Source organism: Mesoplodon densirostris, chromosome 6 (genome assembly GCF_025265405.1).
Source record: "Mesoplodon densirostris isolate mMesDen1 chromosome 6, mMesDen1 primary haplotype, whole genome shotgun sequence".
In the NCBI taxonomy this organism is placed as follows: Eukaryota; Metazoa; Chordata; class Mammalia; order Artiodactyla; family Ziphiidae; genus Mesoplodon; species Mesoplodon densirostris.
Genome location: NC_082666.1, coordinates 86,844,641 through 86,872,631, shown reverse-complemented (window position 1 = coordinate 86,872,631; position 27,991 = coordinate 86,844,641). Strand labels below are relative to the sequence as shown.

Here is a 27,991-nt window from a genome sequence, read left to right as displayed (position 1 = left end):
TGGCTAATGGTATGGCCAACTTTATTGCTGAAACATACCTTATGGTGTAAGATGTATACTGTAAAATTCACTTATAGGACAGGACTGAACAACATAAGAAAACATCTACATTCCAAATGCCTGGGAAAAAATGCCTGGAGTAGTAGCTTTGAGATCCAGGGAAGTTAAATGACTTGCCCATTGACACACAGCTGACCTAGAGAGAGAAGGGAATCCTAATTCTATTACAATTCCCTTCCTACTCACCCTTGATTTGTCCTCCTGTACAGTTCTACCAAGAAGATAAGATTCTTGCCCTCAAGGAGCTAAGAATTTAGTGAGAGAGACAGATGCTGTGCTGGAGCACACGGCATCTAGGACACTACACCCTTAAGGAAGTAGATGTACTTAATATATTTTTAAAACCCTACTTGAAAATGTATTTTTAGAAGCCTAGCTTAAGCAATATGTATGTTTGGAAAGTGAAGTTGGATTGCAAATACATCACAGTCTGTGTATGAAGGTAAAAGGATACAAATAGAATTCTATTTATTGATGATCAGCATACATTTCTAAAAATTTTACTCCCCGATTATTGGTAAACTTCACTGAACTGTTTATCACCAACATGTACATGCAAACCTAGATGTCATTCTTCTACCCATTCTCTCAGCATAAGAAAAAGACTCTTCCTAGTACGATTCAGGAGAAACTCCTCTTGACACCACTGGGAAGCACGCAGAGACATCCAGAATATGGGCCATTCGTAGGAAGGCTGGCCCAGGTTCTTCAACAAACCAGTGGCACAGGAAAAATTTTAAAAGGAGGGAAACTCTTGCAAACCAATTATTTGAAATAATCGAAGAAGTCTGCTTATAGACTCGATATTAGAAGCTATCAAGGAATTATTTTTATTAAGTGATTAAAGGCATTATAGTTACTAAGAAAATGTCCACTGTTTAGAGAAATGTGTTCATTTTAGGTAATGAAGTATATAAGGGTAAAACGCATGCTGGAATTTGCTTCAGAATATTTTAGCAAAGAAAGAAAGGAACAGATTAAAATGTGACTAAAAATCGATAGCTCTTATACCTTGATGTGAAGTATGTGGAGGATCTTGGCACTATTATTTCTACTGCTGAGTATGTTTCAAATTTTTAATAACAAAGGATGAGACTGAGTCACCCAGAAAGGTTTCCTTTGAGGACGGCAATGGCTATGTGACCTTGGGTAAGGTCTCAACACCTCTAAACCTTTCCTCATATGTGATACAAATAATAAATAAAGAAACCTTTCCTCACCACCTACCTTCACAATGAAATCCGAACTATGAGCTATACATGCTCAGAGATCAGTGGGGTTGACTAGGTAAATAGGGTCCACAGAGGTTAGAGTGGATAAACTGGAGTGTCCAAGGCACAGCCCTTAATGGCATACCTTCTTTTCTCAGATTACTGATGACTAAGGGGAAAATAGGAGATAGTGCAAGCCCCACTACAGTTTAGTTTGTCGGTAGTGTTCGGGGTTTTTTTGTTTTTTTGGGTTTTTTTTATTATACCTTCTCTTTATAGTATTTTATGGATTTCAACTCTAGGCCTTTGTCTTTATATAATGTGTCCTTCTAAAGTCTACAGGCAATTAATCTCACCAAGCTTTCTCACAAAGGGTTAAGATTACAAACCTTCCTACCTCACACAGTTGTATGGGGGAAAGGGAGTGAGTGTTAAAACCGAAACTGCCTGGGCCAGTTATCCTCTCTTCTACTGGCCAACCTCTCCTCCTTCAAGTGGTTTCTTCTCTGCTTTCTCCCACACAGGACATGCAAGGGGTTAAACATATTAAAAGGCACACTCTTTTCAGACTGATATTCCTTTGCAACAGGAAAAAGAGGCAGAGGGGAAAAAAAAGCCAAGTCACACAGGTCACACAAGATCCTGGAACAGAACCCTTCACCACTAAGTCTTGATGTACAAAGTGAAGCGACAAATAGAAGTAATCATTCTGTTAATGCAAGCTAAAAACCCACCTTCACCTGTAACACCCAACTAATGAGGCAAAAGTGCTTTCTTGGCCCGAATCATACACTTCAATTTGAACATAAAAGGAGCCTTAGTCTAATTCTCATTGATAAACCTTTATTGCCAACAGAGAATAACTGGAGAGACAAGAAGAAAAGCACCGTATGATGTTTTAGTTATCTACATAGAATAAATACCAAAATATAGCTATGACAGAATAAACAGGCATTGCCATAGATACAACTAATAAGCAGATCATTATGAAAACCCTTAAACAAAAACAAAGAATCCATACAGGACAGGGTTGGGGGAAGGGGGGGAATATAGTATATATACCCACAGAAGAGCATTTAGCTTGAAAAGTATCTATATGTAAATTTTTTTTAAAAAGTGCACTATCCATACTTGTACCAGCAAAAATTACAAAAGCTATAAAGTTCCGTATTGGTGGATTGTGTGGAAACATACTCAAATATTGCATATGGCATTTTTAAATGTTGCAGCGCTCTGGAGATTAATTTGGCAATGTACAAATCACTAAAAATGATCATACTCTTCGATGATGCATATGGCACTTTGGGGAAGACAATTCAATGAAATAATAAAAATAAAAACACCACCACTTGGAGGAAAAAATAATGGACTTATGCTATATTTTAAAAATAAAAAATGCCAAATCCCTCACAGGACTGACTTGAGGTTACTGCATTCAGGATAAAAAACAGGATACATAACATACATAAGAAGGACTTAGGAAGTAATAATAAACACAGCAACACCAACTTGGGAGAGGTCATGGAGCTAATCAATAGTTGGTGATAGTGAATTCTGCCATTTATATTCAAGTTGGTCTTGATTTTGGTGGCTAGTTTTTGCTAGAAGGTGTAGACATTTGGGGTGTAATGGGACTTTTTTCTCAATCTCAGATTCCTACTAAGTTGTAGGCAATCTGGCCTTCACAGCTCTGAATCATGTCAGCCAATCAGGTGGAAACTGAGAGCGATGTGAGGAACCTAATGACTCCTCTTCATGAACTGGGACCTCCAGCAACTAGGAAGCAGCCCCTGGCAGCATGTGGGCATGTCTGCTCTCTCACCACTTTGGAGCCAACCCATTTCTACCCCTCAGCCCACAGGAGGGATAGGCAGTGGAAGCTTTCATTACCTCAGAAAATGTTTCCTTGGTTTCACTTATATCCTTTCAAAAGAAACTATAGAAGAAGTTAGAAAAGTCCTCACTCAGGAAAGAGAAGTAGGAACCTATTTAGGGCTTTCCACCCTATCAGCTAAGGGTGAGAGTGGACCATGGTCTGTGTTTCCTGCCATTTTCAGCCCCAAATCCGAGGCTTACTGTGGGCACATGTATGGGGGTACTGGATGGCCAAGTAACAAGCAGGTGCCTCGGATCCTTACTTTAACAGCCCTAGGACACACACCATTCTGGTTTCTCCTCACCAAATAAAATGATTCTTGGGGTCCTACAGTGCTTGTTCCTTTAGGTCCATATTTACATTCTCCATCCTTGTTGAAAAACTTCAGATACAGGTCTGTAAATAACAGGCTTAGGAATGAACTTGGCTACTGGAGCTATAGAAAGTAAGATCAATAAAGCCAATAGCATTTGGTTTAGTGGTCACAGAACTTCTGAGAAAAGAAAAGGAAGAAAAAGGCCCAACATTTTAACAAGGGAATTTCTTTCATTTTTACTTGATACCTATAGGTAAAGCATCATAATTACGTGAATCTTTACAGTAAGTTTAAATTTATATTTTATAAGCTATTCTGAAATCTGCCCTGTTTAATAATCTGTAACGTCAAAAGAAACATTTTAAAGTGTCTCTCACAATTAAACCCATCCACAACTTTGCATAAATCAAAATTTTGCTACCATAACAAAATGTTACACTGGGGCTGTATAACATTGCCCACATCCTCATTACATGCAACACTAATTACTACCAGCAGATTCAGAATTTTCTGCACATTAGAGGCTTTTAGAGGAGCTATAAAAAATTTCAGGCACCATTAATTTAAATTTGTATTGAAATTTCCTTTTGACAGATGGCCCAAAATTACTTATTATTTAGAGTACCAGAGCTGCCTGTTTGCACATTAGAAGAGGAAAGGGAAAAATTAAAAGCAAGAAGGAAATTTATGTCACGTTCATTACCTGTTAAATGTTAAGGAGCATTATCCTGCATGAATAAATTATTTCATACAAGCCTGACTCCAGCTGCAGGCAACTGGCATGCGCCGGCTGATAAAAACCATCTCTAGACACGCAGCGGACAATCATAAAAAGCCCCTCTTAACCAGGAACCACTACGGGAGGATGAGGACGATCGATGGAACAAGCAACTAACTGCTTCTCCGAGCATCACAGAACACATCTACAAAAATTAGTGAACTATTTCACCTTGCAAAGCCACAGGACAGCCCCAAACCTGACACAACACGACTTCAAATTCAAGAACGGTACCCCAAAAAATATCTATTTATAGCTACCATTCCATAATAAATCAAGGCAAAATCATCCGTCTCTATTTCCTTTTGTTTTCCCCCTGGCTTCCAAGCTATATGGATACTCACTCCCAGACTCATCCTGAATGATTATAGATGATTTCAAAATATACCCTACTCTGACGTGAGGGACTATAAAATGTAACTGACACAAAAGTGTGCACTGGAGTATAAATATTTTCACAGTCTTCTGGGAGTGGGGCATGAGAGGAGGCTTTTGTTTAGTTCACTGGCCTGCCTGAAGGTATGTATTTATCATATGAAGCAGGGAATGTTTATGTTATTGGCCTCAGAATAACTAGACAGGCTTTCCAAGGGCTGCTACCAGCAAATCTTGGTCAATGCATTTACTTACTACTTCCTAAGTACATATGTGTGGAATACTTACTACACTCTGATTAAGAATGCTTTTTAATTTAGGTACTGATGTTCATATTATACAACAAAGTACACAGCTGTAAATGCATAATTAAATAATTCAATGTGTGCAGTTCCAATTGTAAACGTTGACATTTCTATGGGTGTGCAGATACCCTTTCAAATTACAAAGATTCTTGAAGGGTAAAATCGATACATTTTATTTTCCACCATTTAATGACTTAGGGGAAAAAAAAAACCCTACTTCCCTTTTACTATAAAAGGACAAGGAATAAAGAGGCATTCAAAGTGACAGCACAGGTGGTTTCAGGGGAAGATTTTAGTCTCCGTATACATAACTTCATTAAAAACTGCGAGAGAGGACTTCCCTGGTGGCGCAGTGGTTAAGAATCTGCCTGCCAATGCAGGGGACACGGGTTCGAGCCCTGGTCCGGGAAGATCCCACATGCCACGGAGCAGCTAAGCCCGTGTGTCACAACTGTTGAGCCTGTGCTCTAGAGCCTGCGAGCCACAACTACTGAAGCCCGCGCACCTAGAGCCCGTGCTCTGCAACAAGAGAAGCCACCGCCATGAGAAGCCGGCGCACCACACCGAAGAGTAGCCCCCACTCGCAGCAACTAGAGAAAGGCCGCGTGCAGCAACGAAGAACCAATGCAACCAAAAATAAACAAACAAACAAACTGCAAGAGATGTAACTGCCTATGCTCCAAAACATTCAACTGTTGTAAAATACAAGAAAAGGAATTGACAGCATCTGTGCTTTGGCCAATGCTTGAGAACTGCCCTTGCTTTCTAATCTATACAAAATACAACGGCATGTGTAATACAATTATCCACAATACAGTAGCATATTTACATTGTGCCTGGCTCAAAAGTTACCAAGCAATTTCATATTTTACTCATTTTCTGCCATGGTAGCCTGTTTGCTTACTATATAAATTCAGGCATCCTTAGCATACCCCATTATGGTATGACACAAGCACATCCAAATCATTAGGCCCTAACTACTTTTCCTCTTTCCCTACAACTCCTCTATAAAGAGATAGAGAAGGCAGATAAGACAAATGCAAAACCTAAGGAAAATAACTTGCTATACTGGAAACCAAGATGTCATTAAATTTAAAAAAAAATCCTTCTGGTGAAGAAAAATGCTCTTAAATGTTTTGATAAAGAGTTTTGTAGGATGGAACTGTTTCCCAAAATGTTTATTTCCTTAAAAACCAATTTTTTTCCATTATTATTTATCTTATAGCCAAAGCTTAACTGAAGAAAAGCAGTTACTCTTCTTCACATGGCAAAGACATAATAAAAAGAGCAATGCAAGCCAGATCTTATAATTCAATCTTGGTCTATAAATCTGATTCTGATAGAGAATGGGACCACTATCTTAAAAAATCTCAAACGCACAACTGAAAGCAATACAAAAATGCAGTTTACCACTATTTGGTACAGCCCACCAAATCATCCTGTAAATCTCAAAGAATCCATTACCACATTTATTCAAATCATTGAGAGCCCCCTTTTAAAAGCCATTCCTTCATCTGTAATTTTGAGTCCTACCTTGATGGAATCTCTGTCTATAGGCAAAACAGCGGCAACGGCAGAGCAAATGGGGAGAAGAAGGAAAAAAAGAAAAGTACCAGTTAGTTTACATAAAATCATACATTTGTCAAATTTGATCTCTGCTAAATAGTAAATGGCACAGTCGTCAACTTTGCTGTAAAGTTAATTATTAATATTACTTGACCAGATCCACAAAGTGCCAATTTACCTTTGACACAATTTCAGAAACCAAAGCTGGATATTTGTGTTATTTATACTTCTTTCTGACTTTTCCACTTATAGATGTATTTACAGACATGCCTCAGCTCTGGACCATAGCACTAAGATAACTGAATGACGAATAGTACAGTGTTTCCAACATCAGAGATGGGAAATTTATGTTTATGTGATAAAAATCATTTACCCAAGGTTATAATTCATGGTAATGACACTGAAACAAGAACAGATATGAGGTTTTAATTATAACCACACCCTTTCAACCAATGAACCACCCATGTACTACGTAAATTCCCACAAAGGAATGCTGGGAGAGACTTTCATTTGTTTTTCTGCCATTAACTAATAAAAACTACTAATAAACACCATACAAACACAGAGTCACATCAAAATGTCTCTGCACCATCATCTATTTTAGTGGAGGGAAGAAACCAACCTAGAAGGAGCGCAACTGGCCTTACAATCGATTCTTTACGTAAACAACTGTTGTTCTTAGAGGCAGAAATGAGTTCATTTCATGCTTCTAAACAGACTGGGTGAAAGAGGTAGTTAAACCAACAGATTTCATTAATTTGGGCTGTACTTTCTCAATTACTAAGACTACTGAAATTGTTTTCTTACCTGCAAGATTCTCGCTGCATTATATGTGATTTACAAATAATAATTGAGGCTGTCAAATGAGTAAATGATCAGTAAATCTTTCCCCAAAATAGATTTGGTCAAAATTAGCTATTAATGCCACTCACTATTTCAAACACAGGGCACTGTGGCACTGCATTACTGATTTAGGCTTGGGGAACTTAGCGGGTAGCAAGGGATCAGAGGCAATGACCAGGAAATGCGTCCCCCCCCTTGCCTTTGGGAAGCACATTAACTCTTGCCGACCACTATGGTATCATTTGGCAAAAGACTGCTTCCAATCATTAATTTACCTTCCAGGGGAAATCCTTTGTTTAGTCACTGGTAAAACGAAATCCAGAAACAAGAATAAATGATGACATACAGACCTACCCTCAGCAACAGGTAGGTAATATCAGACTGACATCCCGAGAAAACTGCTTACCTCTTTGATGATCATTGTCATGGTGCTTCTTCTCATCTTTAATTGGAAGGTGAGACTGGCCTCCCAGGGCACTGGAGAGGGCCAGAAGGCCGGCACTGCTACCAATGGGCGGAATGGCAGGGGGCTGAAGCCCTGAAGGGTGCGGGGTCAGAGGCACTGGCAGACCATGTCCATGTGATAAATGCTGGGCCTGGAGTTGTTGCTGCTGTGAGAAACCAGACAAAGATATTGAACTTGTTCCCTATATCCGAGACAACCCCCAACAACAAAAGGAGAGGAAAGAGGTGCAAAAAGATCCTGGAAAGCCCAGTACCCATGAAGGAAAGATTTATTCTTTACATATATATATATATATATATATATATATATATATATATATATATATATATATATATGTATATGTAAGGGAAGGAGATGAATAATAGAGAAATGTTATCTTTTTAACTTAGATTTAGTGGTTTTGCAATGCACTGTAAATAACCTAATTTTTAAATAGTGAAACTAAGTTACTTTTAATAGATGAAATTAGATTTAACAAAGCATCTGTATTTTGGTCTCCAAAACATAAAGCCTCACTATCATACATCTCTAATCAAAACATATATGTGACTGTTAAAGCAGTTATGTTGAAGAAAAAAAGCTTGAAAATTGAGAAAATTAGTGTTAAACAGTTCTCCCAGAACCACTGCACAGCGTGCAGCGACAGTTAATTTGAAAGAGAAAACCTGAATTAACAACCCAGAAAAGGAAACTGGTTGCAGCCACCGTTTTAAGCCCTTTAAGTGTCCTCAGCGGTACTTGAGCAAATTACTAAAGAAAATCTAACGTAGCAAGGCTTGGGTCCTCCTGTAGGCTTGCTCAATAATGCTGAAATAATTGGGCACTCTGTGCACGTTTAGTGATGCTCAAATGAAAAGCTAGAGGCCTGCCCTTGTACTCTTCTCCAGCGGCCGCCTCTGTGTTGTGACAGGTTTATCTGAGTGGGACTGTGATGCATGCACCAGTAACTGTACTGACAAGAGTTTAAAGTCATTTTTACTGGCACACTGGCAACACATGGAGAAAGCCCTCGAGAGGCCGGAAGGGGAGAGCTTGACCTCAGCAGAGGCTGCAGCAAGCTGGGCTCCAGGGGCCGAGGTGGGCAGGCCTTGCTGCCTCTTCCGAGGGGGAGGGGAGGAGGGATGGTGATGGCAGGGTATTCAGTTAAATGTATCCCTCAACAGGGGCCCCACACCAACCAAGACCCTGCTTATTAACAATGTTCTGTGAGAACAAGTGTTGAGAAATTCTCAGACCAACTTCTGTCGTGATTACATTTTAATTAATACCTTTAGAATCACTTTTTAGGCCTATCCTGTGATAGCTAAACAGTCCCTTCTGTAATTTTCTTTCCAAGTAGGACTGTACAAAATAGCTTTCTCAGAAATGTGTGGGGTGGCACGTTCTTCTCCCCTCCACTGGTTAAGAATCATCTTGAAAAATATTTCAAAGAAGAACGTGAGTTTTTTTTTTCTCCTCCCCAAATTACTTTTACTTCCCTTCTCTAACCCTCTGTATCTCTTCCTGCGTCTGACAATAAACGGCCAAAGGTAGCACTACTTAGTTCTTCTCTCCAATTGACCTGCACCTACTTACTGTACATGCACTTAAAGTACAGTCAATAAAATAGTACTAACACTTTTAAGACAACTTTATATACATGAAACGGCAAATTGGAGCAGTAATAAAGACACTCCACCAACCAATGCCCACCCTAAAGTCCTGCCAACGTGCTACCTAAATGGAGAGTTCAAAATAATGTCGTCCTTCATTTGAGTGGCCAAAATCATGTTTGTTAATTCTTTATGTACTGTTACTTAGTTGTGACCAAAAAACACGAGCACACAATAGTTTCTAAACATGTAGAAAATAGGTCTATGAAGAAACAAGGCCTTCAGCTAAATATATGGCAAATTTATTTCAAGTCCTTGTTCTACTGAAATAGCCAGAAAAGTGCTCCAATTCTCTTTCTCCTCTCTATCCCATAATACTTCATGTGCATGGGTCAGGCACGTAGCCACTTTCTATCTCAGATCAGAGTTCAATCAGCAAGCATTTATTAAGAGTCTGCATATGTCCTTCTTACCACCTTTCCTAGACTCTAAGCTCTGTGAGAGTCTGCATCCGACATACACCCTAGCTAACTGCAGGCACTGAGACATTCATATAATATCTGAGCAATTAAAAAATATGTCTATTTCATTAGATATGAAAAAAAAAAACCTCAGCCAAAAGCAATACTTTCAGTGGCCCAGGTGTTTCTTTTATTTTTGTCTCATAGGACCAAAAATAAGCACTAACAGCCTCATTTTCCTGTCCATCCAGAACTTTCCAAAGGCAAAAAACATACCCCTAGTCTGCAGCACATGCCATTCATAGTGAAGACTTCCTGGGTTCCTTACTTGTACTCTACCTCAGAATAGCTCTAACACTCATCTTCTCCTATTCTCCACTGTGCCCCTCTTAAAGGAGGATCCCTTTCCCTTCCAAGGACCAGACTCCTCCCCCCGCATCATCTTTTCTTCCTTTCTCCCTTCATTGCTCCATCAATTCTCCAACTCCCCACCCCCACCTCCACCTTAGGTGGTTCTGTCACTGATTTTGCTCTTCTGCTTGCAAGCCTAATTCCAGCATCTCTAGCACTGTGTTTCAGACGAATCGCCTCCCTAACACTAAGAGAACTTGAGGTAGCACTTTTTCAGGAGGGGAAAAAAAAACACTATATTCTAATCACATTTTGTGTCCTCCACTGCCCCTAACACAGTGCTTTGGCACATAATTGGCACTTGATAAATGTTTGTTAAATGTAATTAAATTAACCTTCTTTTGCCCTCTTCAGCTACTGGTCTGTGTGTGTGTCATATATATATATATATCCTTGTCTATGGAGAGCCAAATTTCTTTAAAAACTAGTGTAAATTTGCAGTCCCCAGTTCTTAACAACCCCCTCCTGTAGACAGACAGACAGACAGACACACACACACACACCTTACTCCTTAACCCCCTGTAATCTGGACTCCAGGCCCACCAATCTCAAAAAAACTGATGATGATTCAGATAGCTATTTTTTCAAGATGTCACAGTCATCTTTCTGATATATCTCAGCCAGAGCTAGGATATCCTCTTTATGAAACTCTCCTCCACCTGCTTCAGGAACACTACAGTGATCGCCACAGCCTCTCTTTAGTTATCTCTCTGAATGCTGCTGTTAGATTCCCTTCTTGGCTTCTCCTTGTTTACTACAGAGGTACAGTCCTAAACCTTTTGCTCCTTTCCCATGCTCCAGTAGCTCTGGTCTAACTTCTTGCCAGACAAGTCTACTTGGCAGTTCAGCATTACCTGAAAATGAAATGCTTAACACAAACCCCCTAAGTAACTTCCACTGGCTCATGTTATCAGTCACCACTGATTTGTTTTTCTTCTGTGCTCCTATATCCGTCATCACCAGATCCTGTCAAATCTCAATTCCAGCATATTAGTCAGACCCTCATCATCCCGTACTTTGAATAGCGCAAGTCTCCATTAGCTCGTTTTGACTGTAACAAACCCACCCTGCATCAACACTGCCAGTATTTTTTCCTCAATTCATGGCCTCTCCTGTCTCTTAGAACAACCTCTCCATTACTTATCTAAGTTGTACTCACCCATCCTGCTCAGCTCATGTTTCACCTGTTCTGCAAAGGCCTCTCCAAACGTGCCATGCGTCTACTTACAGGACTCCCTGTATCATTCATTGGCATAGGCTGACTCATAAAGGTACTGTTACTCATCTTTTTACGGATAAGAAGACCTTGACCTGCCAACAAGATTGTGACATTCTGGAGAGAAGAGACCAGCCTCAGGACTCTTTGTACCCCTGGCACCTGGCTCACCACTATTTAGTCATATGGCCATATATTTAAAGCTTTTGGTAAATTAAATTTCTACTAAATAAAAGAGAGTTCCTATATATCCTTTACTCAAATTCCACTAATGTTTAAATGTCTTACCTACCCATAGAATTTATCAAAACTAAAAAAAAAAAAAAAAAATCTTACATAACCAATTTACCAAAACTAAAAAATTAACATTGTACATTACTATTAATCAAACACAGACTTCATTCAGATTTCTCTTGTTTTCCATTAATGTCATTTTTCTGTTCCAGAATGCCACACTGCACTGAGAGGTTTTAATTTTTCACTTGCTTTTATACCAAAATTATAAAGCCCTTCCAATGATTTTATGAATAACAACATCCAAATTACAAAAGTATCATTAAACAGAATATGCCTTGAACTTAGGAGAGAGAGAAAAAAAATGAGAGGGAACCATAAACCCATCTTAAAAGTCGTCCACTATACGTACAAAATATCAAACAAAAAAGCACACTCAGGGCATCCTGTAGAAAGGAGCCATTTTTAGCAAGTGTTTAAAATATAAAACTATCAGGTAAAAATGAGATTAAGTAAGTTACCAAAAGGTAGATGATAAGAATATAAGACAGATATACTGAAATACTTTGGTAGGTTTTTAAATGTTTATATCAAGCAAATCACTTTCTGTATTTAGTGGTCATTTTTAAATTTCTTTGTAAGTTTTCTCCTTAGAAACTATCCTAGCAGCACAGTGACAGGTATAATTGATAATGATTACTGGTTAGTCAATAAAACCAATGTATTAGAGACCATCTTCTTTACTTAAAAACAGTAAGTCACCAACAGCTAAACTGAACTTTACCCTTTACTCCATCAAAAAAAAAAAAAAAAAAGGCTTTATCAAATTACAAATAACATTCAAGAATTCAAAATTAAAAAGAATCTCTATCAAGGACTCTCATCAATAGAGGAAAACTCATAGCAGATTCCCCGGAAAAGGACTCAGGTTTCTCTGGATATTATTTAAGGAGCTGGGGTAGCATAACCTAATGGACTTCCCTATAGTACAGCAAAAGCTTGTGGATGTTTCCCAATAGCTTACTGTCCTCTATCTCCACCCTGTCTGTGTTAATTACACAGCAATTAACCTGCAAAGGTTTACTTTATCCTACAGTCACCAAAGAAACATAAAACCTCTTGCTTTTTGAAGACAGAGAGAAAGGAAATGGATCTTAAGAGTACACCAGTTCAACACTGATTTATTATTAAAACAATTTAAGATAAACCACCACTCTAATCACAAAGCAGCAAGTTAAAAAATGCTTACCTTATAAGGAAAAAAGAAAACAACCAAGCCAAAAAAATAAGGAGAGCATAGACTGTAGTACCACTTAAACATTAAAATAAAATACACTCTATGTAACCATAACTGAAAAAAAAAAAACTACTGAGAAAGATACCTATCTTGAAAATTTTCTTCTGAATGGGCTTCCTAGGCCATTACTATCTTGGGTGCCTTATTTTTTAAAAAAAAAAGAAAAAGAAAAGAAAGAAAACACTCTCATATCAAACCAGGATACAAAATAAAAATCTTTTTTTCTTTTCCCTTGATGGGCCATTCAAGAGAATAAACATTAAAATGGAGTGAACTTTAAACTTAGGCAAATAGGTACTCCATTAAGGTAATTAATTTAATTTTGAAAAATAGCCAGTAATTAGTTCTGAAAATACACAGCAATGAGGTAGTAGATGCAGCCTCATTCTGTTAATAGCTTTTTACTGGAGATTCTGTAACAAAGAATTATCTCCTCACAGTTTCAAGTTTGGAATGAAGGGAAAATAGAACCACTAGAGAATCAAGTTCATAGGAAATGTCTTTTGAAATGTCTATCTGCCCGCAAAAAGAGAAATTCTTTTTAATCAAATGTCCCCAACTGTTTGATTACCAGGGCTTGACTGGTCAATGACCAAGCAGGAAGCAGGGTGAGTGAAGAAGCTTAATCCACACAAATCCCTAGCAACTCTGCACAACTCCAACTGGAAACCAAGCAGAGGTTTTCTTGTCCACCACCCTTCATTTCTACTATGCTATCAACAGAAGCCTCAAAAAAAAAAAAAAAAAAAAAAACCTTCATTCTTAGAAGCAATGACACCCCAGTAGCAATGAGCACACTTAGTGCCGTATCTTGGTTTCTTAAAAAAGAAAAAAAAAAAAAAAAGAGCAAGGTGAGCCTGCTACATCTTGTGCTAGAAAGCAAGAAAGCTATCTAGACTAACAGGGTGTGACAAATAGGACAATGGGCCAACTTGAAGGGGTCCTCACTGGCAAAACTTGAGACAATTCAAGCATCATAAAGAACAGTAACTGTAGTAGATTACAACATAATTTTAAACCCAGTTGCCAGGAGAGGAGTCCACGGTTCCACAAGAAAACAGGTGGAGCTGTGGGACATGCCATGAGGCCAAGGACTAGAAAATGGCTCTTCCAACCAGCTGGCCAAACTAGGGGCACTGAACATGTGCGCCTTGATCCAATCAGGAGACATTATTCTAGGGGACAAGTAAGGGAGGGACCAACAGATCCAGGAGCTGGGCAAGAGAAGGCAACAGGCTCTGAAATAAAGCAGCAAGCACAGAAAAGGGCCCGGGACTGGGCTGGTATCTACACTCCTCTAACCGTGAGGGTACGCGTTGGTAGGGACCCTGTCTGTGTGGGCTGGGCTGAGTCTGAGAAAGGAGATCCTGGATGATATGTGGGGATGCAACATCATGCAGTGACATCAGAGCTACTGTCTGGAATCCTTACCATCTCTGTGAGCAAGAGCAGGTCACTTTACGATTTCAGACCTCAGTTCCTTCATGTAAAAAGTGGAAAGGGTTATAAAATCTACCTCCCCAAGGTTGTTGGGAAAATTATGAGATTGTGCATATAAAACCCTTAGCGCAGTGTCTGGCAAATAATAAACACTCAATACATGGTTGCTGCTATTATTGGAAAAAGGTATCCAGAAGTCTATATCCACACACACACTCACTAACGGAAAACGAGGGGAAGGAGGAAGGGAGGAAGGCAGGAAAAGCTCTTCTTTACAGAAGAATATTAATTTAAAAGGAAAAAGAATTTAGAATTTACCACTTCATTACTCCAAATGTATTAACAGCGTCAACAGATACTAAAACCACTGGGTAAAATGTTGTTGGGGAACAGGTTATTCACATGTCAAAGTATCATCCCAGATTACTAGCTTTGCCAACAATGTGATACAACTGGGAAATACACAACATCACCAAGGTAGTGTTTTTACTAAAAATACTTAACCTGAATCTAAACATCAGAAAACAATCAGATGAGTCCAGGTTGTAGGGCAGTCCACCAGGCTGGCCTGGAATCTTCAAAATGCCAAAGTCATAAAGCGAAATCGCTTGGGGACTGTTTCTTGGGGGTGTGAGGGAAGACTGAAGAGACAGCACAACAAAGCCACTCTTGAATGTGAGTACCAGATTAGGCGACAACTGCTACGAAGAAAGACGAGCTATCAAGGACTTTCTGTGGACAACTAGAGAAATACGAATATGAACTACACACTGGATATATGGAGGTCTTAACTGTATCATGCTTATACTGGCAAACTGTTTATAGAAGATGCACGCTGATACATTAAGGGGTGAAATACCATGTCTCCCTGCCTCTTACTTTCAAACAATTTGGCACACACAAAGTATATATCTGTCTGTATGTATACACATTACAAAGCAAAAGTGACAAAATATTAACTGGTGAATCTAAGTGATAAGTACACAGTGTTTGTTTTACTATTCTTTCCACTTCCCTGTAGTTGTAGAGGTGGGGAAAATAGGATGTGCCCTTCTAGACAGAAGATTGGGAGTTCTTGCTTTGAACAAATATCTCTAGCAAAAGCTAAAAGTTAAGTGAATCCATAGAAAGAAGCAAGAACATAAAAAAGAACAAAGGAAGGAACTTTACAACCTAAGCTTATCTGTAATTCATTCCTGAAGACTTAAAACATGAGATTTACTGCAGGGGAAAGACCAGCATTTATAGCAACCCAACAAAGATTATCACTGCAGGGATAAGTTTCTCACACTAAAACCATAGATCTCTATGGTGCTCAAGATCTCTGGACTGGTCTTTAAGGGGAAGACAGGTAACAAGCAAAGAAGCAGATTCCATGAGTCCTGTGCCAAGGACTCCACTGTCTTAACTTGCAGTTTAACTCACAAAGTAATAACAGCAAGAAAAGGAAAGGACAAAAGTCCCCCAACCCTGAGTTATTATATTAACTTTCCCATCAGAAATCCTATAAGAATTTTTTCTGAATTGGTCCATGGTTTACTAGGAGAAGTATTTCTAAGCAAATTAATAATAGAAATACATTTTCCTAGAGGCTTGTTTAAACTATTTAATGAATTTTTTGAAGAGATTTTTAACACATTATCTTACTGAAACCAAAGCTTCTATTTTGTGTTGTAGTCGTTAAAGTTACCAAGCTAAGGGATCCTGCTCAGAAAAGCTTTCTTTAGTTACTTCCCAGTATTCTTTAAAAGTAAAGCTGCATCTAAAAAGCCTATCTACTTCAGATTCTTCAGTAACCCTGCAATTAACCTTAGAACTTTAGAAGTAGAATGAACCTCAGAGGACAGCTAGATGAGTTGCTTTCCAACATTTTGACCGCAACTCCTGTGTGTGCATGTTGTATATCTGCATAGACTAGACATGTAAATAAAACAAAAGTTTAACAAATACCAAATACTATGTGTAGCACATTTTTATATTTTCTATTACTTTCTTTTTTAAAATAAAAAATGTTGACTATTGATTTCACTGCATAGTCATGAATCTCAGGAACTGCAATTTGAAAAACACTGAACCAGGCTGTGATACTGTGATTTACAATAAGAAATATATATTTGGTCTTAGTTCACAGTTCTGGGCACAGGGCTCCAAAAATTCTAGGAATTTCCTAAGTGAAGAGAGCAATAAAAGGTGTCTTTTGTTATGTTAATGACGTGACTTTCGGAGGGCACTTGTGGTTGGGAGCCGGTTGCTAGGAGAACCAACCACATGACCAGAATGTTGGACCTTTCAGTCCCACGCACCAGACCTTCAGGGAGGGAGGGGAGAGTGGCTGGAGAGTTGAGTTCAATCACCAATGGCCACTGATTTAGTCAATCATGCATATATAAGGAAACCTCCAGAACAACCCAAAGGACAGGGTTTGGAAAGCTTCCAGGTCGGTGAACACAGGGAGATTTGGGGAGAGTAGTGCACTTGGAGAGGGTGTGGAAGCTCTGCACCCTTTCCCCATACCTTGCCCTATGTATCTGACTTCCATGTGACTGTCCCTGAGCTACATCCTTTTATTAAAAAACAGGTAATTTGGTAAGTTACATGTTTCTCTGAGTTCTGTGAGCTGCTCTAGCAAATTAATCAAACTCAAGGAGGAGGTTGTTAAAAACACAGATGATAACCTGTATTTGGGATTGGTGTCTGAAGTGCAGGGAGGAGGGGCATTCTTGTGGAGCTGAGCCCTTAACCTGTGGGATCTGATGCTATCTCCAGTTGAACTGTATGACACACCCAGCTGGTGTCAAGAGAATTGCTTGGCGATCTGGCAAACGATATACCACATTGGAATTGGGTGCAGAATTTTACAGGCTAACACCTGCATATGTGAGGCCCAAGGTAAAAGTCAGTGGGAAATTGTATCCACATCAAGAATGGAACACAAGTCCTCACCATCCAGCCCAGTGAAGTACCTGCTGCCCCATCAGGACCTTTCTTAACTAGGGAGGTCTTTACACAATTGGTAAGTAATCGTTCATTCATAAGAATCAAGAGACAGCCCCTCTGAAGAAGTGACCTCTGAGCTAAGATCTGAAGGATGAGAATGAGAGCACCTAGAGCTGGGAGAAGGGAATCGGAGATGAGAGGAAAGCAGTTGCAAAGGCCCAGATATGGAAAGGAGCCTGCAGTAACCAAGGAAGAAAAAGAAGTCTGGTGGGAACCCAGTGAACAAGGAGGAAGTGGGGTCAGATGTAACATTATGGGAATCAGATCATAGACAGAAAGGGCTTTACACTTTCACTTAAGAATAATGAGAGCTTTAGGCAGTGGTGAGTTTGCTGTCGTTTTGTTAAGTTTGAACTTCTGGCTTGTACAAAACTGGTAAAAGCTGGATAATTATTTGTTGGCTATATGTGTTAACAAATATATTCTCTCAGTTTCTAGCTTATCTTTTCATTTTCTTTAAGATATCTTCTGATGAACAGACACTTTTAATTTTAACTGAGTAATATCTTTTTCTCATGGTTTGAGCTTTCTGTGACCCATTAAGAAATACTTCTCTACCCCAAGATAAAAAGTCTTCTTGGTTGTTTTTCTTCTCTGAAAGTTTTAAAGTTCTGTCTTTTTATACTTTTCAGATTGACTTCTGCATATGATGAGATAGGTGGATCCAATTTCATTTTTTTCCACAAAAATAACCTACTATCCCCCCAGTGTCCATCTTTTTCCACACTGATCTGCCTGCCCCTCTGACATACATAAGTTGATCAATTTCTGAGTACTTTATTCTAGTTCATTGGCCTATATAAAGACATTATAGTAAGTATTTTGAGCTAGAGTATTACATAATCTAAACATTTTTAAAGTTCATATGGTATGTGGAGACTGGATCTGAGAGCGGCCAGGATGAAAGGAGAGACCAGTGAGAAGGTAATACAGGGATTCAAACCAAAAAATAATGATTTGGATCAGGGTTGTGGCAGTACAAGTTGCAAAGAGTAGAAGGACTTAAGATCTATTTCGGAGATGGCACCGAAAGACATGGTTATGGAAGGAGAAGGGGGTGAGAATAACTGGAAAACTCAAGATGCCCTGCAAAGATGGGCCCCAAGCAACTGGGTAGACGGTTGTACTATTTATTCAGATGGGTCAGAAGAGAGGTGAAATGGGCCTACAAATACAATCTTGTTTTACAATTTTTTTTTTTTTTTTTTTGCGGTACGTGGGCCTCTCACTGTTGCGGCCTCTCCCATTGCGGAGCACAGGCTCCAGATGGGCAGGCCAAGCAGCCATGGCTCACGGGCCCAGCCACTCCACGGCATGTGGGATCATCCCGGACCAGGGCACGAACCCGTGTCCCCTGCATTGGCAGGCGGACTCTCAACCACTGCGCCACCAGGGAAGCCCCTACAATTTTTTAATTAATATTTTTATAGAGTAGTTTTAGGTTCACATTTATAGTTTTAAGATTAAAAAAGTTTTATGAATAACAAAGACAAGCAGAATGGAAAGAAATTGAAAGTCACACATAATCCTACCAGCCAAACAAAACTATAATGTTGATGAGCCCAACCAGCATTTTTTCAATGCATATATAAGCATTTTTTTTTTATTTTATTTTTTTATTTTTTTTTATTTTTTTTTTTGCTGTACGCGGGCCTCTCACTGCTGTGGCCTCTCCCGTTGCGGAGCACAGGCTCCAGACACACAGGCTCCGCGGCCATGGCTCGCGGGCCCAGCCGCTCCGCGGCATGTGGGATCTTCCGGGATCGGGGCACGAACCCGTGTCCCCTGCATCGGCAGGCGGACTCTCAACCACTGCGCCACCAGGGAAGCCCTATAAGCATTTTTAAACAAAAATAACATCATACTATCTTGTTAAATGCTTCCTTTCCTATTCAGCATATCAAAGAACATTTTCCCATACCCCTAAATAATGCTTTGGCTACATCACTCCTAATGGCTGTACAATACATGCCATTGTATAGATATGAGAGTTCACTTAACTAGTCTCCCAACTGGTTAAAGGTTAGGTTGTTTCTAATTTTGAGATATGTATGGAGAGTCACCATGGTTTAGCAATATATCACTTAAGACAGTTCCTCTGCAAGTCACAGAATACCCAAATAAAAGTGGCCTAAATAATAGGGGGTTTGATTACTTACATTAACAAGTCCAGGCTTGGTTGGATGACAGCAGTATCAAGGCCCTGGGCCAGCATCTCGCGTTCTCCTAACCTCTCTCATATCCCATGTTCCCCAGGATGGCTGCTGCAGAACTGAACATTAACTCATCCTCACATAACCATGGTCAAGCACGGAAAGAGGGCAATTTTCTCTTTATGAGTCTTTCGTTAAAGAGAAAAAGGCATTTCTTTATATCTCCTTGACCTGGACAGGGTCACATGCCCACAGCTCATCTGTGAGGAAGGCTGGACAGAGCACCTGGATGTTTTAGCCATAGTAGGAGGTAGGTTCAGCCTGTAAGAAACAACCAACAAAGGCTGCCTTGACATTATCTTTGCTCGTAGGCCATCTGAGGATATGAGCTGAAAGGAACCCCAAAACAACCTCTGAGTTTTCAATCCAGGTAGACAGCAGCTTAAATTGTTCTCCTGCCCTCAACAGTTTCTTTTCCCAGATATTAACTTATACAGAGCTGTGTCTATAAATTGCTTTGGATCAACCCAGAAACATCTGGGAAAATAAAAAAAATACATGACTGCCACTTTGCTTCGGGATCACAGTGGCACTGTCCCTGTTAGTCACAGAAGACAACCTGAGCACCAAGATAAACTCTCCCCCTTTATCGGAATCTACCAAGGAGAAAAAAATGCATGAGAATCACAAAGGCAGAAGAGCCATGGAGCTGCCTTAAAAATGATTCAAGAATGTGCCATTGGGCTTCCTTGGTGGCTCAGAGGTTGAGAGTCCACCTGCCGATGCAGGGGACACGGGTTCGTGCCCCGGCCCAGGAAGATCCCACATGCCGTGGAGCAGCTGGGCCCGTGAGCCATGGCCGCTGAGCCTGCGCGTCCGGAGCCTGTGCTCCGCAACGGGAGAGGCCACAACAGTGAGAGGCCCCCATACTGCAAAAAATAAATAAATAAATAAGTTTGCAATATTAATATATCCCATGAAGTAGTGTTATTCACAAGTAGGATGGACAAAATTTTCTCAAGATGGAGAAATGAAGAAAAAGTACAGTTTATCCTGAGAGAATAAGATAATTTCAAAAATAGGACTCCCCCAAATGTATTGGCAATCCCTGTGCTTTATGTCCCCCCTTACTGGTCCCCGCCCTTTGTGTGGTCCTCCAGAAGTTATCCCTCTCCCTTACCCACTACTGCCTATAATTAGCTTACCCTCAGGCTTTTGCTTTCAGTGGGTAACTGCTACCCCATCCGGTGTCCCCATGTGCTTGGTTCCTAACTGTATAAACACGATTCATCCATCTATGGATCTACCTCTCCCACGAAATCATGAACACAGGGACCAAGAGGCAGGGACCAGTTCTTAGTCATCATTGTGCCCCAGGCCTTTAAAAGGTACATGTATGAACAGGAGACTAATAAAAGTATTCTGAAATACTTACTTGCCTGTACTTTCTTTTGATACAACTATGTGAAGGCAGCTGCTAGCTCTAGTTAATACCTCTTAATACAAAAAATATCCCAAGCAATCATTATCATTAGTTGTTCAAGATTAAATGTTTAATGTGGTTAACTTATTTTCCATAATACCTATGATAGTATCAACATAATGCAGTTTTTTGTTGTTGTTGTTTTTCTTAACCCACCAATAGTTCAAGAAACTCCCTCATCCCCGGGGCACTATTTAGAAACAAATTCAGTGTAAACTTCTGATTTCCAGGTTTCTGAACAATTATGCAGCAATGTCTCCTTATAATGCTATAGACAACTGCCTTCTGTCTACACACATTCCAACAAGTATCGTACTATGTCAGGATCTTGTGCAGTTCGATTCTTGGTAAGGTGCAGGCTCATTTTTTGTCATGAGACCTTTTGTGAACCTAAGACCAGAATTTCTCCTCTGGACAATGTACATCCTCCACACACCCCCAACACACACAATTCTGCCAACATTTCAGGGAGCTAATGGACAGCCTGACACCCAAGCATGAAACCCAAGAGGATCCAAGGACCTAGGTTAAAAATACCTGTCTTGGTACTGGTGTTTATGACAACTTTTGATTCTTACATATGACAGTAAGTTACAAAAAGCAGGAAGAAACACAGTATGAGAAACACACAGGAGTATCCAACTGATAGGTGGAGCTAGTATATACTTCAACTTAGGCTAACCAATTACTATGTGCATCAGGCATACCCAATTTCACCTCCCTTATTGAGCTCTGGACCCTAAACACTGGACAATACTATAATGGATCTCACGATAAACAGCCTATTGATTCCAGTGTAAAGGAAAGAACAGAGTCAAGGGAACAAATAAGGAACAAGTGTAAAAGAATGGTTAAATGTGTGAGCTCTGAGGTTGGTCTAAGTTTGGTTCACTTCCTCCCTGTGTGGCCTTCAGAAAACTACTTACCCCTTCAGAGGCTTGGTTTCATTATTGGTAAAGCTGGGACAATAATACTCCCTTCCTCATGGGGTTGATATGAAGCTTAAACAAAATAATGTCTACAAATGCTAAGCACAGTACTAACACAAAGCAAATAGTCAACAAATGCTTGCTATTTTTAATTACTCCCTTAGGGAAAAGAATATAAGGCTAGGGATGTAAATCTAGAGAAATAACTGTGACACAAAAGACCCCCAAGTCTTAAAATAAAAATTCCAGAGTCATCAAAACAAATAAGCTTACAAACCATACAACATTAGAAAGCTGGATAGCACTTTAGCGGCTATCAGCTCCAGTCCTGCATTCTACAGGTGAAAAAACTTTAAATGAAATTCCTAAGATCATACTACAAGTGACACCCAGGATTGTGTATGTATTTCCTACCAGTCCACGCTTCCTTCCTCTCAACCTTGGCTCAAAATTGTGGGACAAAAAATCAAAACGCAAAAATAGGTCAAAATAGAATGTTTGTTCATTTAACAAGTATTTATTAAATATAATAAATTATTGCATGTTTATTGAACAGTTACTGAGTATTTACTATACAAATATTTATTGAAAATGATGAGCTACATATTGTTCTAGGCACCACGGCTATAAAAGGGAACAAGATCTCACCTGCTAGTGAAGGGAAATTAACACACACATAAACAAATAAATGGTAAATGCTCTGAGGAAAATAAAACAGGCTACTGTACAGAGAATGAACTGGGTGAAAGAGCTACTACAATCTGCCAGCCAGGGAAATCCTTTCTCAGGAGATAACATCTGAGCTGAGATTTTAATTTTTTTTTTTAACATCTTTGTTGGAGTATAATTGCTTTACAATGGTGTGTTAGTTTGTGCTGTATAACAAAGTGAATCAGCTATACGTATACATATATCCCCATATCCCCTCCCTCTTGCATCTCCCTCCCACCCTCCCTATCCCACCCCTCTAGGTAGACACAAAGCACTGAGCTGAGGGCTGCTTCCCACTAGCTATCTATTTTACATTTGGTAGTGTATGTATGTCCATGCCACTCTCTCACTTCGTCCCAGCTTACCCTTCCCTCTCCCTGTGTCCTCAAGTCCATTCTCTATGTCTGTGTCTTTATTCCTGTCCTGCCCCTAGGTTCTCCATGACCTTTTTTTTTTTTTTTTTAGATTCCATATATATATGTGTTAGCATACAGTATTTGTTTTTCTCTTTCTGACTTACTTCACTCTGTATGACAGTCTCTAGGTCCATCTACCTCGTTATAAATAATTCAATTTCGTTTCTTTCTATGGCTGAGTAATATTCCATTGTATAAATGTGCCACATCTTCTTTATCCATTCATCTGTCAATGGACACTTAGGTTGCTTCCATGTCCTGGCTACTGTAAACAGTGAGCTGAGATTTTAAGGAGGAGCATGAGGAAGACCATGTCAAGACATGGAAGATGGGGGTTCTAGAAGGTAGAAGAGCTGGTGCACAATCCCTCAGTCAATGCCTGGGATATCCAGGGACAGAAGAAAGAGACCAATGTGGCTAAAAGTCACATGAATCGAGTGAGGGGTACGTGAAATCAGAGAGGTGGGTGAGGGGTGAGCACGCACAGAGACTTGTGGGCCGTGGTAAGAAATTCAGACTTCATTCTAAGCGAAATGGGCAGCCATCAGAGACAGGCTTTAAGCTGGGGAGCAAACAGATCCAATTTATATTTTAGAAGAAGATCATTCTGGCTGCTGTGTACAGAATGAAGAACAGAAAGACAAATGCACAAACAAGAAACTCTATCAGGAGGAAGCTGCTGGAGACTAGCAGGAGTACCCCGGACCAGGGGGCGATGGCAGAAGCAGTCACCCGTAAGAGAACAGTCTAGAGGCAGAACAGACACCATTTTTTAAATGAGAGAAAGTTGTTCTATTGAGCTTGGATTCTTCCCCTTCATCCATCAGCCAGTCTCTTGGATACTGACAGTTAAGGACCTGAGTTCTGAGGGGTACTGGAAAGAGGGCAACCAAGAAAAGAAAAACAAACCAAAAAACCCGCAAAATGGAATGGGGAATAGCAAAAATGAAAGCTACAAAAATCAAGACAGCGTGTCATTGACAAAAAAAAACAGACACCCAGTTTAATGGAACAAAATAAAGTCCAGAAAATGGACCCCACACAATATAGTCAATAGATTTTCGACAATGATGCACAGCAACTGAATGGAGAAAAGACAGTCTTTTCAACAAACGGTGCTAGAACAACTGAATTGAATGTCCATCTGGGGGGGGGAAAAAAGGAAAGAAAAAGAAAAGAAACTCAACCCATATCCCCGTATCTCACATCATAAACAAAAATTAACTCAAACTGGATCATGGGTCTAAACATAAAACTTTTAGAAGAAAACCTAAGAGAAAATATCTGTGGTTGTGGGTGAGGCAGAGATTACTGAGAACCAACAGGAGTCAAAAGTTAGGACTCTAAAGAAAAAAAATTCATAAATTAGACTCAATCAATGTTCAAAACTTCCACTTGTAAAAAGACATATCAAAAAAAAATTAAAGGATGACTACAGATTGGGAGAAAATATTTGCAAAATAAAGTACATATGTCCAGAATATTTTTTTAAGTTCAAAATACTTGATAAAAATAAAATAACTGACTCAAGAAAAATAGGCAAAGATTTGAGCAGATACTTATCAAAGAAGATATAGAGATGGCAAATAAGCACATAAAAAGACACTCAACATCACTATTATGGAAATGCACAAAAACACAAGTACCACTATACACGTATCAGAAATGGCTAAAAACTCCCAAAACCTACCATTCCAAGTGCTAGTGAGGATGTGGAACAAAGCTTCTCTCATACATATCAGTGAAAACTGAAAAACAGTACGGTCATTTTGGGAAACAGTGTGTCGGTTACTTTAAACATACACTAACCATATAACTCAGCAATCCCACTTCTAGGGGAAAACTTACAAAATTTACAAAAATCTGTATGTTATTATTTACTCAGGCTTTATTCACAAACACCAAAACCTGGAGACAACCCAACTGTCCTGCAAGAGGTGAATGGCTAAATAAACTGGTGTATCCATACTGGAATATTATTCAGCTATACAAAGGAACTAACTGCTGATACAAGCAACCACACAGACAGACCTCAAATGCACCATGCTAACTGAAGAAAGGCTACATAGTGCATAATTCCATTTATATGACATTCTCAAAAAGGCTCACTTTGGGAGAAAAAACATCATGGGCAGTTGCCAGGGACTGGGGTAGGGAAAAGGACTGACTACAAAGAACAAAGGAATCTGGGGAGGCAGGGCAAGGCAGGAGAGAAAAATTCTGTACCTTCATAGTGGTGGCAGTCACATGACTATATTGGGTTGTCAAACTCACAGAACTATAAGCTAGAAAGGGTAAATTTTACTTTATGTAAATTATACCTTGATAAATCTTTTAAAATATATAGAATATTAATAATGAATATGTATTGCTCCCAATTCCAAATAAAAAAAAATTTATAAATGCATGCAGCCTCATTTTTACCACATTTTCTATTACCTGTTTCTCCTTATTCTGCTATCCTTGGACACTAAAGTTTTGTTGAAATTAAAATGTGCTAATTAAGGTTGATTTATGTGTAGTAAAATAAAATCAGAAAGCTTGCAAACACCAAAACCTTAGTAAGATGATTTAAATGTAATCTGAGGATCATTTCAGAATATGTTTCAGAAAACATTAAAAAAATATTTAAATGTGCCCCTTTAATGGGCTGCAACGAATGAATGAACGAATGAATGAGCAGATGTAATCATTAAATTATTCTTAGTATTCTATAAAAGGTTCTAACCTTTTCACAAAAGTCCTTAGGAGATAAGATCACAAATGCATTTTTAGGGAGACTGATATGCTAGGGAGCTTTGAGGAGAACACACACCAACAGTCCTTAAAACTTAGCCTAGGCTTCCCTGGTGGCGCAGTGGTTGGGGGTCCGCCTGCCAATGCAGGGGACACGGGTTCGTGCCCCGGTCCGGGAGGATCCCTCGCGCCGCGGCAGCTAAGCCTGCGCGTCCGGAGCCTGTGCTCCAGGGCGGGAGGGGCCGCAGCGGTGAGAGGCCCGCGTACCGCAAAACAAAACAAAACAAAAAAACTTAGCCTAAGTCATCAATCCTTTAATTGCCTGTTTGGGGGGAGCCTGCCTCCTCTCTCCCAGCTTTGAGGGACACAAGGCAGGCTGGGTCCACGCGGGAAAAGGTCTGGCTAGATGGGAGTTGGTGATGTTGCTTATAGAAACATTACTGGGAAGAAGTCAGTAAGAGAACTAGAAAAGGGGAAGCAAAATGGGAACAAATAAAAAAAACAAAAAACCACCACACTAACCAATAAAAAAGGGATAACAATGTGCAAACTTACAAGCTGCCTTGAGTGAAACCTGCTTTTCTGTGTAACACTTCCCAACCAGTCCTCTGGACCCCTACACAGGCTCCGCCTGCTGTGCACTGGTGTGAATGAAATGCAGATGCACAGCTCTGGGAAACTCCACTTTCTTCTTAGTGGAAGCCTGAAGCCCACGTGCTTTAAGCTAAGTCAGATGCACCCACCTAGACAGATTCTGCAACTCCTGTAACACTGTGCGCTTATATCTACCAGGAGCTATGGAAACACATTTATTAGGGGGAAGGAGGGAGAGAGGGCTCCCCCTTCAACAGGAGCAAAACAGCAGCACTTCAGGTTAGCAACAATTAAGAACCAACAAAACTGACTAGCTTCGAGAAATTTCTTCTAGGGAAGCTTTGTAACAAATTAACAGAGTGTACAAAGTAAGTACAGATTAGAAATCCTGTTCTTTATCTAGGTTTTTTAGGGAGTTCTGAAGTAGAGACAGGGTTTAAAAATTACTTAAGTATATGAGAGTCTTTGATATGAGAGAAGGGAAATTACTGCCTCTTAGAGCCTCATCAAATTATAGCACAAAGATTAGATTATGACTACATCACTCAATAACACAGTCCCCTGATCCACAGTAAATGAACAAGTTAAAAAAATAAATAAGTAAACAACCAAAAGTGAGGGGCACACATACCAATATAAGATAGAGGAATGTGTAGAACGACGTTAAAACTGCTTTCTTTCGCTTAGATGAGCAGGTAAGCAAAGCCCTACAACTGCAGAAAACCAGCCTCCGCCCTCTACCCCCAACCCTTATCCCACCAATCTATGTACATCATGCAGTCAGTGGCCAGCATATTTTATGAAGTCTTTAAGCTCCAGGCACACTGTTGAGTAAAGGCAGTAACAAAGCTGGAATAAAAATCTCTGATATAACAGAAATCTATTTTATAGCTTGTTTTAAAGTTTATTCCATATAATATACATTTAGAAAATACCGACAGTAATCAGAACAACAAGAAAGGGAAGCTCACCTGTAAGTTCACTGAAAAGTAGTCATTTAAAAAACAATGTAAAAGCTGAGACGTTAAAGAAAATGTTTTATGCACAGAACTCACAACAAACTACGATTGTAGCACATGAGTTCAACTGCCTACCTACACCAGAAAGTCCCCTTAAAGAGCTTGAGGCCTATGAGGTCAAATACTGAGCGTCTTAGATTCTCCAGAAAAGCGGAGGGACGGGGCTTGGCTGCAGTTAATCGGGAAAAATGATTCCAAAACAGGAGTGGGGCCTGAAGAAAGTGATCAGGGAAGGAGGGAAAAACTCAAAACAAGGTAGTTGATCACTACTTGAGGCAACTGAACTCCATCCTGCTGGGACCCCTCTGTGAAGGACTGTATGCAGAAAGCATCTCAGAATCGCCCACTAAAGGGTCAGGAGGGGAGTGTTCCACTGACTGTTTACATATGAGCCCAGGATTACCCCACAGTGAGGAGAAACTTCCTCACTCTTCTACGCTGCACACACCTAAGTGAGGACTGGATTCCCCACAAAAAGCACTGGGGAAATGAAACAGCTTCCCAGT

At 39.8% G+C, this 27,991-nt stretch overlaps 1 protein-coding gene across 9 annotated transcripts in view; it reads right to left on the bottom strand.

Moving 5' to 3' along the window:
• Positions 1 to 27,991, bottom strand: part of LOC132492632 (transducin-like enhancer protein 4) — a 152,681-nt gene that overhangs the window by 72,390 nt on the left and 52,300 nt on the right. For 5 of the 9 annotated variants that reach the window (XM_060102362.1, XM_060102357.1, XM_060102366.1 and 2 more), the window contains 2 exons: positions 7,737 to 7,941; positions 6,455 to 6,471 (listed from right to left, as the gene is read on the bottom strand). In XM_060102362.1, the coding sequence (XP_059958345.1) occupies positions 6,455 to 6,471; positions 7,737 to 7,941 (222 nt within the window). The remainder of the gene's footprint in view (positions 1 to 6,454; positions 6,472 to 7,736; positions 7,942 to 27,991) is intronic. The other 4 variants (XM_060102363.1, XM_060102359.1, XM_060102361.1 and 1 more) reach the window with 1 other exon arrangement.